The sequence below is a fragment of the Cydia fagiglandana genome, chromosome 19 (genome assembly GCF_963556715.1).
Source record: "Cydia fagiglandana chromosome 19, ilCydFagi1.1, whole genome shotgun sequence".
In the NCBI taxonomy this organism is placed as follows: Eukaryota; Metazoa; Arthropoda; class Insecta; order Lepidoptera; family Tortricidae; genus Cydia; species Cydia fagiglandana.
Genome location: NC_085950.1, coordinates 11,797,540 through 11,812,775, shown reverse-complemented (window position 1 = coordinate 11,812,775; position 15,236 = coordinate 11,797,540). Strand labels below are relative to the sequence as shown.

General features: G+C 40.5%; 1 protein-coding gene across 1 annotated transcript in view; it reads right to left on the bottom strand.

Annotated features, from left to right (window-relative positions):
- LOC134673792 (agrin) overlaps positions 1 to 15,236 on the bottom strand; it is a 143,704-nt gene that overhangs the window by 53,795 nt on the left and 74,673 nt on the right. Inside the window, exon 2 of the mRNA XM_063531820.1 lies at positions 2,521 to 2,668. Coding sequence (XP_063387890.1) covers positions 2,521 to 2,569 — 49 coding nt within the window. The 5' untranslated portion in view covers positions 2,570 to 2,668. The remainder of the gene's footprint in view (positions 1 to 2,520; positions 2,669 to 15,236) is intronic.

The window sequence follows — 15,236 nt, the reverse complement described above, 5'->3', positions numbered from 1 at the left end:
GGTCAAATATGGTTATTCCTCACGATATGTCACTTTAACGCGACTTGTGATAAAACGTCACGGTACCCTACAGCAAAGTTGGTGTTAAATCAAACAGTGCATTACCATAATTAATCAACGTTGTCACGTTAACGGTTATTGACAGCGCGCGCGCCATCGATCATTGATCCATAGATCATTAGCGCGATAAAGATCGAGAGACGCCGCTTACTGTTATGGTCATTTGTTTTAGTCCGTTTTTAACAAATTGGATAAAAGTTACCAAAGTGACCCAAAAAGTTAAGTTTTTTGTGTGAATATTTTTTTTGCTATTTCGTTAGAACGGGCAAAGATTCTGCACAGAATTCACAATAACAAAGTATGGAGTGTCACCATAAACGTCACATTTCTATGAAAATGTGTTTATTGTGGCAATGCTGCACTTTGTCACGCCAAAATCAGTGCAGAGTTAGTTTAAACAGTCTATAAACAGTCCAATCATATGTTGGACTAAATACGTAGTCCACTGATGTACACTAGTGGTAGGACTGGTTTGAATTGAAACGTGGGTCAAATAAATTTCTGATTCAAGTTCAAGCTGACGGATCATAGCCAAAATACAAATCCAAATTCATAACCATATGAGTGTCAAATTCATAACCAAATGAGTGTCAAATTCATAACCAAATGAGTGTCAAATTCATAACCAAATGAGTGTCAAATTCATAACCAAATGAGTGTCAAATTCATAACCAAATGAGTGTCAAATTCATAACCAAATGAGTGTCAAATTCATAACCAAATGAGTGTCAAATTCATAATCAATGAGTTACAATTAGAATAAGTCTGCATATGTATTTAGTATAAAATAAAGGACTGACGTATAGAAGATAGGTGCAAAAGCGCATTGTACGGTCAGCAGCAGAAGTTGCTAAGCGTGCGAGGTGTTCAAAATGACCTTGACACGCTCTTATTCTCATAACAAGAACGTCGCGTCAAGATCATTTTGAACACCTCGCCCGCTTAGCAACTTCTGCTGCTGACTGTACTTCCATACTCGCACTAACACCTTAACCGAGTTACCATTGAGACTGGCGCCCACTTCTCACTTAATTCACATAACTAACCGGTCCCGATTTATATTTTTAATGAGCGACAACCGGAGCGGGGAAAAAAAGTTGATAAGTGTGAGCATTCGCGCCTCGAGGGTTTCGTTTTTAATGGCTACAGCTTACTACAATTAAATCGAGTTTCGTGATAATTTTGCCAGACTTTTATCAATAGAAAAAGATGAAATTTGGAAGGCGGGACACATTAGGTACTCGTAAGACCTATGGCCGATGGGCGCCTATTTTACTGCCAAATTGAGTTCCAGTGCAGACTATGGTGGTTTATGAGCTGACTTTGTAAATCAAACATAAAAACATGATTATTTAATGTCTCCTCTACACGATGGGCCAGCGCCGGCCACTCCAAGGGACGCATTTATGCGTTAGAGGGAGCAAGTGATATTGCTAACTCATTCTATTGCATGGCTGCGTCCCTTGGAGTGGCCGGCGTTGGCCCATCGAGTAGAGGAGCCATAATATCGACTCCCATAAATAATTCAAAACAAATGAAGTGGGGATTTAATAGACTTTCAAATACCTATGCTTTAATATAAGTCAATCACCTTAATGACAATGAGAATGTGATAAAATAGAATCGAAGATACATTTTTATTTGTGTCTGTATATAAAATAAATTTTACGACTTCAATTAAAAACAGAAAAAAAATGTCATCAGCTTGATTATTGAATCGTTATTGCAATATTGGAATATTTAAGGATAAAGTATGATTGTCAGATTGTCACTGTCTTATTAAGAGATATACATATTTTTAACTACAGCTATCGGACTTTTCATTTTGGAAGCAAAAAATGAATGGGTTATTGCATTTAATGAATCAGTTATTAATTTAAGTAGATCGTTAATATAATAAGGGGCAGTAATAGGTAGGGGAGACCGAGGTGAGTTGTGACAGAGGAGAGTTGTGACACTGTCGATTTTTTGGAATCTATTAACTAAAAACTAGGTCGCAATTGCGTTTGTTAGTTCAAGTTGCGAGCTAACAAACGCACACTGTTGCGAGCTCACTAACAGTTATTAGATTCCAAAAAATCGACAGTGTCACAACTCTCCTCTGTAACAACTCACCTCGGTCTACCCTACTGATGCTAAAATATGTACCTGCTATATTTGTTTATCAAACTTTTCAATTTTAGCTCTATTGGATTTATGTTTTTTTTTTTAAAGTTGTACACAAAACTTTTTTCAGATTTGTAACCGTACCATGAGTTACTGACAGTGTCAAAACTGACATATACTCTAACGTCTACGTAATTTACTTTCTACATATCTCGCTCGCACTAATCAGTACGAGCGAGATGCATAGAAAGTAAATTACGTCACGCCAGCGTTTATGTCAGTGCCAAACTGATGGTAGCCGTAATGGTCATATTTATCTTATCTCTATTACTTTTTATTGTTTTTAACACTTACCAATGATAATGAAGGCTGCTGTCACTATAAAATTAGCCGCGAAAGCCATATTGGGTGTCACTTGTCAATTAAATAAAGTATCACTGTATATTTCGTTCACTGATTCGGTTCACTGTCGCTGCGGCGACTCAGTCGTCCATGTTGGAGTCTGGAACAAAGAAATATAAGCTTTAATAAAAACTAAATATGGCACATAATAGATTGAGGAGCATTCCATGATTTTGTCTAGGGGAGACCGAGGTAAATTGTAACAGAGGAGAGTTGGAACGAAAACGAATCTATTAACTAGAAACTAGGTCGCAACAGTGTGCGTTTGTTAGCTCGTAACTTGAACTAACAAACGCGTGCTATTGCGACCTAGTTTCTAGTTAATACACTGAGAGAAAAATCATCACCAGGAATTAATAAACAGTTCTGTACTGGGGGAAAAAATGAAGTTTTAGTAATAATTATGGACGTCTCACTATTTCTGTAAAGTTTATTTATTTCTACAAACAGCTCAGTAATCCCAAATATAATTTCAACAAACAGATAATAGAATTTGCAAGAACTAATAGAAATTGCAAAAGTCAATTTGTTCCTATTAGTTAACTCTCCTTGTCCCCGGATGAAGTTTATTTTTGTAATTCTAAGTGTGTTTTTGTTGTACTTTTCTCTCAGTGTAGATTCCAAAAAATCGACGATGTTCCAACTCTCCTCTGTCACAACTCATGTCGGTCTCCCCTACCGTTTGTCCCGTACAGACGCGAATTTTCTGAAGATCTGCAGGTATAACAGTTTCTTTTTCTATGACAAATGGTCAAAAATATGCACAGAAAAATAATCGCCTGCTTTAAATGCCGAAAAAAAGTCGCAACACAGGAAATCAAATGCGTTTGTACGGGACAGCCCGTGGAATGCTCCTTGATCGTCATTGGTACAGCAGAAATGTCTCAATTGGATACCACAAAGCATAGGAATAAATAAATGAAAAGTGAAAAGAATCCACTGTCTCGGGCGATACTTGAACTCGCGCCCAAAAATCTAGCTCATCGTTCTGCCCACTGAGCTAGCGAGACTTCATTTGATGACAGCGAATATTTCCTTCGGCGCATGGTATAATAATTAATATACTCCGCCTGGTACTCTCTTCCCGTCTTTTCGTGGTCACGTGACTGACACAAGCCTACGTCATCGTGCGACAGCGCTATATGATAATATGCGATAGCGCTATATAAAGTGGCAATGTTATTGTGACGTAGGCTTATTTCACTCAGGGCAGAGAAGACCATGTTTTATTAGACTATGCTCCGGCGTATCACTCATAGGCGCCTTCTTGCGCATATTAGAGATATGTTGGACACACAGACATAGCGGTAATACTTCCAACACCAGTTTTTGTGTCGGAAAAATCGATTTTAGGGTTCCGTACCCAAAGGGTAAAACGGGACTCTATTACTAAGACTTCGCTGTCCGTCCGTCCGTCCGTCCGTCTGTCACCAGGCTGTATCTCACGAACCGTGATAGCTAGACAGTTGAAATTTTCACAGATGATGTATTTCTGTTGCCGCTATAACAACAAATACTATAAACAGAATAAAATAAAGATTTAAATGGGGCTCCCATACAACAAACGTGATTTTTGACCAAAGTTAAGCAACGTCGGGAGTGGTCAGTACTTGGATGGGTGACCGTTTTTTTTTGCTTTTTTTTTGTTTTTTTTTTGCATTATGGTACGGAACCCTTCGTGTGCGAGTCCGACTCGCACTTGCCCGGTTTTTTATGCTCCTGCGAAACTAAAGTGAATAAGTTTAGTGATCCTAAAGGCTGACTTTCCAATAGCGATGCATTATTCTAAGCACATGCTCCACCGATTATCGATTCCGGAGATGCGCAGTTTTTTTCAAAATGCACTAACGACTACGTGAATACGCATCTTTAACGGGCATAAAGGTGTCCGAAATTACGCAAAATTGAACCCTAGCACTTGGGATTAGAATTCGAAATCATTCAGAAAAATATTTTTTCTCTGACTTATATAAAAGCTTAACGAGCCGATTTGGTGCCAATCGATTTTAATCTTTATTTTGAATGGATTAAAGGTTATAAAAGTTTGGTAGGTAGGTTATAAAACTTCTGTCGACGCTAAGAAAACGCTTGAGTGATGCTAACCGTTTTAGATTTATTGTTTAAGTGGTTTTCTTTATGGTTTTATGTAAAGGGCTTTGTTTCGAATGGCCTCTGGTTATAAATATTACAATTGTCGTATTTCTCACCTGTTTGAAGTATCACAACCTTTACGTAAGTTTCAATAAAAAATACTTTTCATAGAAGATTATAGACATCATGACATAGTTGGTCCTTGGGCCAACTTTAAATATTATAGGATTTATAAGTCAATATTAAGTATTATTAATTTATTTACATACTTTCGTTATTAACTTTAGTTTATATGAAAACTAGTTTTGACCTTCAGTTATGTTCATGTTTTCCTCGTTTTCTTGTAATGTAACTATGTACAAACTTAAAATATACAGCGATTCACAAAATACACAAATCCAAATAATATAGTAAGGTAAACGTACTAGTGCTCGACATGCTAATTGTGGAGTGTAGACTGTAACTTTTCGTGATGAGGGGTTCGTTGGGTGAAGCGTAGAAACTCGCCGCTGGAACGCGCTGGCCGTCGTGCTGTCTCGAAGTCCGCTATACCTCCATTTACCGGAATATGTGTTGTGTGAAATAAAAACACATATATCTGAGTTTATTTACTGGAGAGTGTTCAGGCAAGTGATAGAGTTAAGCTCTCTGAGTTCTCTCAATATGCTACAAATGGCGCGGGTTTATATAGGAATGGCCGGGCGATTTGTATCTCTGAACTAGTGGGCATTATATGCAGAGTGAGTTTTATTTATTTCTGTCAATCTCGTTAATTATAAGCACGTATGAAAGGAGCACGAATCCTAGACTTATAAATAGATACAATATTAAGCACGTATGAAAGGAGCATGAATCCTAGACTTATAACTAGATATAAAACATTCCACGCAATTCATTTGACATAATACAGTGCCAACCACTTAAATAGCCTCACCTATATATTATGAGTATTATAATTATACGTGATAATTTTTATCAATATATCTTAAATTTGAATTGTACGCCCTGACGTTTATCGAACGACACATTCACAAGTCCGAACTTGTCTGCGCGCGAAACGTCGTGGACGCAAGAGCTAATACGGGTCGTCCACATGAATAGCCTCAGTGTAACATAATTGTCCAAACCGTGCATTTATGTTTCGCTTTCAAATTTATTTTATTATGATTAGATAATACAGAAGGCATTCTATTAAGTACCTGCAGTAACGCGATAAACACAATGTTTTTGTGACTATAGGACGTGGCAAAAACTTACAAGTTTAGAAATTGAAAAGGTTAATTTTTATTTAACTCATAAATTATCCCATCGTGAGATAGCTAAAAAAATAGGTCGCAGCCCTAAAGTTATTAATAATTATGTTAAAAATAAGGAAAATTACGGCCACCAGTATAAAGGACGCACAAAATTTGCCACTATGGATCGTGAACGTCGACTTATTTTACGCTCTGCTTCAAATTTCACCAAGACCGCCAGGCAGATAGCTAGTGAAATAAATACTAGAATATCTCTCTCTACAGTTCCACGAATTATTAGAACATCATCCCACCTCAAACGAAAAAAATCATGAGTAAACCTCCTTTGTGCGAACAACATGTGGCGGATCGACTGTCTTTTGCCAAAAAGTACATATGCTGGAAAACCGAGTGGCGAAATGTGATTTTTAGTGATGAGAAAAAGTTTAATCTAGATGGTCCAGATGGATTTAAATATTATTTTCATGACCTAAGGAAAGATCCGAAAGTACTATGACGTCATCACTCAACTCTCGGATCGGTGATGGTTTGGGGAGCAATTTCTTACTATGGTACTGTTGATTTAATTATGGTAGATGGAAGACTAAATGCTGAAAAGTATTTAAATTTATTAAAAGAAACAAAACGTAAGATCAGAAAAGTAATAAGTAGAAAAAAAAATGTTTTTTCAGCATGATAATGCTCCCATACACACGTCAGCCATAGTTACAAAGTCGTTTGAAGAAAACCAGATTGAAGTTCTAGATTGGCCATCCTTGTCTCCTGATCTGAACATCATGGAGAATGCCTGGGGTTGGCTGTCTCGGCAAGTTTATTACAACGGAAGACAGTTTAGTAATAAAGAAGAACTGATTCAAGATATTTACACTTTTTGGGATTCTGTGGACGTTAATTACATACATTCTTTATATGAATCACTACCTAATCACATTTTCGAATTAATAAGGTCTAATGGAAGGTATACAAAATATTAAACGAAAGAGTTTTCATAACTAAAAAGTATCCTTTAGCATGTGAGGCTATTCAAGTGGAAGGGCCAATTATTTGTTTGACGTTATTTCTTAAAACTTTGATTAGATAACAATAAATATTTTATTTACTATTACAAGGCTTCTTGTTTTATTTCATATTTAATGTTTAATGTATATCTCCTTTTTATATTACTATGAGAAATATTAATTTTCGTGAGTGAGGCTATTCAAGTGGCTGGCACTGTATGTGAGCACAAAGTAAAACATGATATACAAAAGTAAAAATAGCAACCTAAACGTAAAGACTAATTTAACACATGCATGACCCTAATAGCTATTTACGACAGTCTCCCCCACGTGTGTTAACACCGTCTTCATGCGCGGAGTAAATGGGGATGAGTCTAGAAACTGGGCGGCGGACGTCACCTGCGCGTGTGCGAACAATGGCCATCCAGGCCAGGATATAACTGGGCAATTACGCCTCTGGGCCACGTTCCTCGTTACTACGTCACCTTCATGCAGTTTCTTTACGTTTTCTTAGCGAGCAATACGGCTTTGAAAACCTCGGCGGCAACCAGACTACCAGCGGTGGCGCGAACTAACCGTACATTATCAATGAACGATCGCCACGCGGGTGCGAGTGAGACGGATATAGGCCTGTCCCAATCGATCCCTGTCCGCCAAACGAAACGTAACATATCGCGATCTTGCTCTATTATTTCGATCTGTAAAAACATCTGTTTGACGTCGGCTAACACCGCGATTTTACTTTCGCGGAAGCGCATTAATACGCCAAAAAGTGACTTTAACAGGTCGGGGCCAGCCAACAGCGCGCTGTTAAGCGAACGTTCGCAAGCTGTGGCGGCCGTGTCCCAAACTAATCGCATTTTGCCGCGTTGCGGGTAAAAAGTTGGGAAATGCGCCAGAGGCCACGTCCGGGGTGCCTCGGGGGGCGGTGGCGAGTCTATTTTCTCCGCGTAACCTTTGTCAAGCAACATACACTTTGCATATTCGGCTTTAAGTTTCGCATCGTGGTCTAGCTTTCGTTCTAGACTGTACGGCCGTTGCAATGCTTGCGCTTGGTTATTGGGGAGTTTCTCGTCATTTGACCGCCAAAGTAAGCCCGAGCGATACCTTTGCTCCCCCGGTATCTTTTCGCAGGTGGCTTCTAGTAAATCTAGCGCACGTTGGTCGGGGTCGACCCGAGGCAACTTTTGCGAAACGCCTAATGATTCTACCTCAGAATGCCGTTTCACAAGTTGTAAGGCCTCGTCGTCCGCGGTATTAGGCTTTGCGTGCCCAACCAATTGTACCGCGGGCGCGATTCTGTCCGCAGTTCCGTGTAGCGTCAAAGTCATTGTCGCGCCTTCGTCAAGTGGCGCGAGGGTTTGGACGGTACCTAACGGTTCCGACACCTCTACAGGCATGACTTTGTGACACGTCTGCGGCAGTCTAACATTGAGTACTGCAGGTGCTGCCGGGACTCTATTACCGCTCGCGGACGCGGCCGCGTTTCGACCGTGTAATAGTTTATTATGTCCGGCTTCGCACTGATTCATGCCACACGCGACATATTGACACCCATAAGGCTTAGGGTGACTCGCGCCTAAACATCTACAGCACAATTTAGCACCCTTTGCCAAGTCCCATCGCTCAGATATAGTCGCGGCTAGAAATTTCGAACACTCACTAACTTTGTGTTCTTTGCCGTTCTTACATATGGCGCACGCATCGCGCGAGACAGAGACAGACGATGTCTGCTGCCTGGGCTGAGCTCTGGTTGACGCTGGCTTTTTCTTTAAATTACTATCGCGGTGCTTTACTTGATCTATAGTCGATTTATTAGAACGCGATCTATTTCTCGTATCACGTGTGTATGATTCGCGGGAATCTGACTCCGAATCCGAACTATAGTCGCGAAAGGACGCGGGGGCGCGGGACCCAGTGAGAGCGCTGCTCGATCGACTGGGCTCGCGCACAGAGGAAACCGCGCTTCGTTCACTTCGCGATCTACTAGACGCATCACGGTAGAATGCGGGGGCGCGAGACCCAGAGAGAGCTTGGCTCGATCTTCTAGGTTCGCGCACAGAGGAAACCGCACTCACTGCACTCCGTGATTCGTCAGACGTGTCACGGTAGAACGCGGGGGCGCGTGACCCAGAGAGAGCTTGGCTCGATCTGCTCGGTTCGCGCACAGAGGAAACCGCGTTCACTGCATTCCGTGACCTGTTAGACGGCTTATGTCGGTTTACGTGCTTGGCCGCAGTGCTAATTTCGTTAAGAAACTCGGAAATCGCAACTAACCCGGGTGATTCTACGTTAGACTGCCTGTATTTGGCCCATTCATAGCGCACTATCAGATTCAACTTATCCACGATTTTATTCACGAGCTCAGGCGCGTGCAAGTATTTCTCTTGACGCAAGGATCTAATGGTGGCGACGGCATTCGCTACATGCGCGGCGAATGAGGTTATATTAGAATTGTCTTCGGATAAACGCGGCATGCGTTTAACGTTATGAATTTCCGTAAGAACAATCTCCTCAGGGTCGCCGAACTGCCGTTCCAGCGCTTCCATTATCTCGTACGGATCCTGAACCGTGTACATTATTGATTTTACGGCCGTCCGAGCTTCGCCCTTAAGTGCGCGCCTAATCCGACTGACGTTATTGACGGCACTAAACATGGGCGACGTATCTTCGAACTCTGCCCTAAATGATATCCACTCGGTGATATCTCCGCCGAATGTAGGCAATTCCGGCGGTTTATGGTACATTGGCGCGTAGGTACCGTGCGGTACCTCTACAATGCGCGGGGGTGGTCTGCTAGCCCGATCGACGGCTGCACGCGGCGGCGGTTGCGTTTGCGCGGTCTCTTTCGGCGGCGGGATTTTAACGTTTTCCTTTGCGATCTCGTGCTGTAACCTAGCTTGTCGTTCTACCCAACTTCTAGTCCGTTCTTCGACGGTCGCGTCACTGCTGCCGACAGACTGCGCCTTCAGTTGCGCAACCTGCAGCCGTAAATTTGCAGTGTCGGACTTTGTCTTAGTAGCTTCGACGGTCGCGTCACTGCTGCCGACAGACTGCGCCTTCAATTGCGCAATCTGCAGCCGTACATTTGCAGTGTCGGACTCTGTCTTAGCAACGGCTAGACGGGCTTTACGAACCTCGAGCTCGGCCATTAGCACGGCCAATTTATTATCGCGTTCCCTAACCGATTTGCGACTTCTATGTGAATCGCGATTAGACGGCGCCCGCGACGGCGATGGCGGCGCATCGATGTCTTTATTCACTAGCGTACCTAATCTACTACGATTTACTACCGTGGCATTTAACGTTTCCGAGTGTACCGACTCGTTTCCACCGGTAGTATTCGGGTTGCCACTGGTGCCCTTGCTCCACGTATTTGTCTCGCCGGACGTAGTCTTACCGGACGAGGGGGTAGGGGTGTCCATGTTGGCTGCGGGCGCAGGCGGGCCCTTGGTGCGTGGTCGTAGGCTCCTTGCTTCCTTTTCGGACATCTTTCTGGCTGGAACCACTTCACTTCACTTAACACACGCGGGGGTCCCTAACTTGACCTGCCTATATCTATGACTGACCGTTACTGAGCGTAACGTCAGGCCCTAAGCGTAGGGTGGATCCCTCGTGGCACTGAATCTCCCGCAATGGCAAAGTGCAATGCCTAGAACGTTCGAAAGCAGTGTGTGGGTATCAACCATGTGACACATGCAACGAAAGTTGCCAGGACACGTGAGCGGAGGACGACCTACACGCTGCACGGTCCGACCGGCAAGCCGGTAAATGGGTACGGAAAGGTATTGGGGTTGGGTCTGAGCCGAAGCGAACCTCTAGGCCCAGCGCGTTCTTTATTCAGTCTTGCCGTCTGAGTCAAGCAATGTCGCTTAAAACTCAGCGCGTACTTGTTTCTTTCTTGCCGTCTGAGTTAAGCAATGTCGCTTCAAACTCAGCGCGTACGTTTTTCTATCTTGATTCTGAGTTAAGCTATGTCGCTTGAAACTCAGCGCGTACGTTTTTCTATCTTCATCCGGCTTCAAAAGGACCAAACTGTGGGGTGTAGACTGTAACTTTTCGTGATGAGGGGTTCGTTGGGTGAAGCGTAGAAACTCGCCGCTGGAACGCGCTGGCCGTCGTGCTGTCTCGAAGTCCGCTATACCTCCATTTACCGGAATATGTGTTGTGTGAAATAAAAACACATATATCTGAGTTTATTTACTGGAGAGTGTTCAGGCAAGTGATAGAGTTAAGCTCTCTGAGTTCTCTCAATATGCTACAAATGGCGCGGGTTTATATAGGAATGGCCGGGCGATTTGTATCTCTGAACTAGTGGGCATTATATGCAGAGTGAGTTTTATTTATTTCTGTCAATCTCGTTAATTATAAGCACGTATGAAAGGAGCACGAATCCTAGACTTATAAATAGATACAATATTAAGCACGTATGAAAGGAGCATGAATCCTAGACTTATAACTAGATATAAAACATTCCACGCAATTCATTTGACATAATATGTGAGCACAAAGTAAAACATGATATACAAAAGTAAAAATAGCAACCTAAACGTAAAGACTAATTTAACACATGCATGACCCTAATAGCTATTTACGACACTAATGCCCAATAAATGATACCTTGCTGTCACCTCTATTGACAATGACTTAAATTTCAAGATGACATACCTATACTGGGACCGCGTCGAGTACTCAAACAGATTATATATCGTGACAAAACTTCAGATTATGCCATTTTAAAATCTAATAGTCTACGGTACTAAAAAGTTTTTAATTGCAAACTCAGACTCAGAAAAATCTACATAAATAAAAAATCTTGTTTAATCTAATATCACAACATTCCCACGCTTCTTAGTTTACGCGAGATAAACTGATTTAATTGAATGATTTTATCCGTTGATTGACTTTTTATCCTACAAGTAATAAATAGGTGTAAAACTTTCTAGCAATTTGCAATATTAAATGCCCATTAAACTTTCGCCCGTTTGAAGCTTTTATTCATCTACTTTTTGTACCAATTTTAATGTACGCCTGTCTATGGTCTACCAAATAAATACTTTAAAAAAAAATCCAAATAATGACAATGCTTCATAACAATGAATCTAGTTAGAATGCTCTTTAAGTTGGAAAATTAAAACGCTTATTATACACTAGCGAAAAACCAGATAATATTTAATGCGAATTAATCATTTTGATTTGCTTTAAGTATACAAAACTTTCGGAAACCGACTCCCCTGTAAAACAATTAACTATTTAGCGGCATGATTGTAATGTTAATAAATGTCTAAAATTAGATATCGTTACGTATGGATCGTATCGGTCAGTGTCGTTTTTGTTTGAAGAAACGTCACTTTTGACACTACATATCCGATTCATATCGTATCGAGATCTCTAGTCTGTATCTTTAGGTATTTAAAAAAAGTAAACAAATCTCTCTCAAATTTTAAGTTTATTTAGTTTAGAGATAGTTTGTATTATTATTTTTAAGCTAATTTGATGTTTTATATTTACTTAATAGTGTGATGCCCAAAATGTTTATATTACTCTCAAATGGCTTCTTAAGCCAGTTAAGTTGAGCGTAGATGAAAACATTACATGATCAAATAACGTAGGTTAAAGGCCAGTCGTTCAGTGACAGATCCAGGTGGTTTTGTATTTGGTTGGTTATTTATGTATTACCCGATAATGTTATAACTACCCGAAAATGTACAAATTAATGTTTACTTTTATTTAAGTACCTAAAGATACAGCGTATAGTTTTAGAAGCTTATGAAATTTAGAATCAGGTCGTATGTATTATGACATTATGTCTCATAGAACTTGGCCTATTTCTCACATTTACTCGTATGTCTATACTGCAAAACGTAATTCAAGACTAAAAAAAAAAAGAAATGTTGCCACTTTTTTACTAGTGCGTCTTGTATTTATGTACAAATAAGTAAATAAAAGTACTTTATTAAATAGTAGGAGTAAAATTACTAATGAATAAATTATCTTAGCGTGATTATTTATCAAAAGGAATTTACTATTTTACAAACAAATTATTGAAATGGCAACATTGTCGTACTTTTTTTGGTCTTGAATTACGTTTTGCAGTATAGAGTGGGAACGGTGAGATAGCTAACAACTATCACAAGTATTCCCTGACTAAAGCTAGCATAGTTAGCCAAAGTCTAGACAAGACGGCGTGTGTGAAAGGCAGGTAAAAGGGAAACCGGGGGAAAGCTGAGATTGTTGTCTTAATTCCGCGCGAATACCGGCGAATTTATGCGCGCCGAGTAGCGGTATTTTGTTTTAAGGGGTATATGTTAAGTGATTTGGCGTGGCTGGATGATTTAGTCGTTCAAGGTATAAGAAATGATCTTAGATATTATTGCGACGACAGGTGCATTTACTACTGTTGCGGTATCATTGTTACTGCCGATGTATCTGGCAATTTCTTTAATAAAAAAACACAACGGGTTGCACTCCGGAAGTGCCGACAGAAGTGAAAACTCAATGACTAGTCCAATATGTCTGCAGCACTATGTATAATTGACCCATCGTCCTTTCTGTTGAAAAACTTTAGTTCCGAAATTGCTGGCCAGTGAGCTTAAATTTGTAGCGTTAATTGTTTAAATTCGAATAGAAATTGTAAAGTTACCTTGCAGACCTCGCATCTAAATATATTTGGTCATATTTTGAGTTTTATTCACCAGTACTAGAGTTCACTTTTATTAGTGATTTCATCAAGATTTAGCTTGGAGTGATATAAAGTTAGAATGTAAGTAACTGAGAGATCCTCGTATTTCAGCCTGTACAATATTAGAACATTGAGCTTTATTGCTTAATATAGTAGTTATGACTAAAGTTCTTTGATTCTAACATTGTCCGTCACACATGACGTCAGCGCGTTACGCGTTAGGCTGTCTCGAGTTTATCATTTTTTCCCCATTTCAAAAAGTGCTCAGCGCAAAGAAGTTTTCACTTCAATTAGTGACGGAATGAATGTCATAATCCCGGCAGTAATGTGACGGCAAACGTCATTTTATAGTTTACGACATGCACAGTAATGCAGGGGGCCTACCGCGAAAACCAAAATTCGCAAATTGCGGGGATCTTTCTCTTTTACTCCAATGAAGGTTTATTTAGAGTGACAGATAAAAATGCCCGAAATATGCGAACTTCGATTTTTTCGGTTACAGCCCAGGTGCAAGTGACTTCAGGACGTTTGCTCAATTGTAAATTTCCTTGATAAAATAAGTGACTGATTGTACGTCACCTGCAATAGTATGTTACTCTTCGAAGGCCGCAAAAATATGTGACACGCTCTTATGGCTCTACAAATAAGACAGTGTCAGATATTTTTGCGGCCTTCGAAGAGTAACATATTATTGCAGGTGACTGTACGAGTATGTTTAGTCGTTTAATCGTGACAGTAATGTATCAACAACATAGTTTTGTCAAGGAAATTGACAGTGGAATCCGACGTGACAGTCATTTAAAAATATGTTGCGGTCGCGTGTAAGTGCCATAACACATTACGTGAGCTCATATATAGTCGTACATTTTATATGGAGTAGCGGTATACCGCTACTATAGTACGTATTCTTACCTATCCTCCAGACTGAGCATATAGTCGCGCCTCTGCCACGCATACGGTAATTTTACTCCATGTTCGAGTCGAAAGTTTCTTTGTGTGACGTCCGTGTCTTTGAACGGACCAATCACGGCACGGGATTTCGCTCACCTCGTCCCGCGCACCCCCGCATTTTTGGCATCATCGGTTGCACGAAATAATTGCTCTAAACTCGGTCTAGAGGATTCCTAGTCTATATACTGCGTATATTTGTACAGTCGCCATCAGATATATCGGAGCGGCCAAGGCGTTCACAATATCTGAACAAGCGCTCTAACGCCTTGACAACAGAGGCGTGTTCAGATATTTGTGAGCACCTTGGCCGCTCCGATATATATATCTGATGTGCGACTGTACTCCTATGTGTGATTCAAATGTTGGAAATTAAATATGAACCACTTCGTGGTATCATTTAGCGTGATGCTGTAATTACTATGACAATGCAATAATATGCTAACATGGAGCTGATCTGATGTAGTTTAAAGGCACAGGAGTACTTTTAGTTACTCCTCGATGGAAAAACACAAAAATATCGAGTTTAGGCTCGTTAGAAAGGTCTCGAGGATTACTTACATGCGAATGAGAAGAAGTACAATTAGCAATATTACTGTCAAAAAACTTGTTTCAACAGTAACTTTTTCGATTTAAATGTAATACTTAGTTTCATTTGAGACGCGAAAATTAAATTAGGCTATATGAAATATT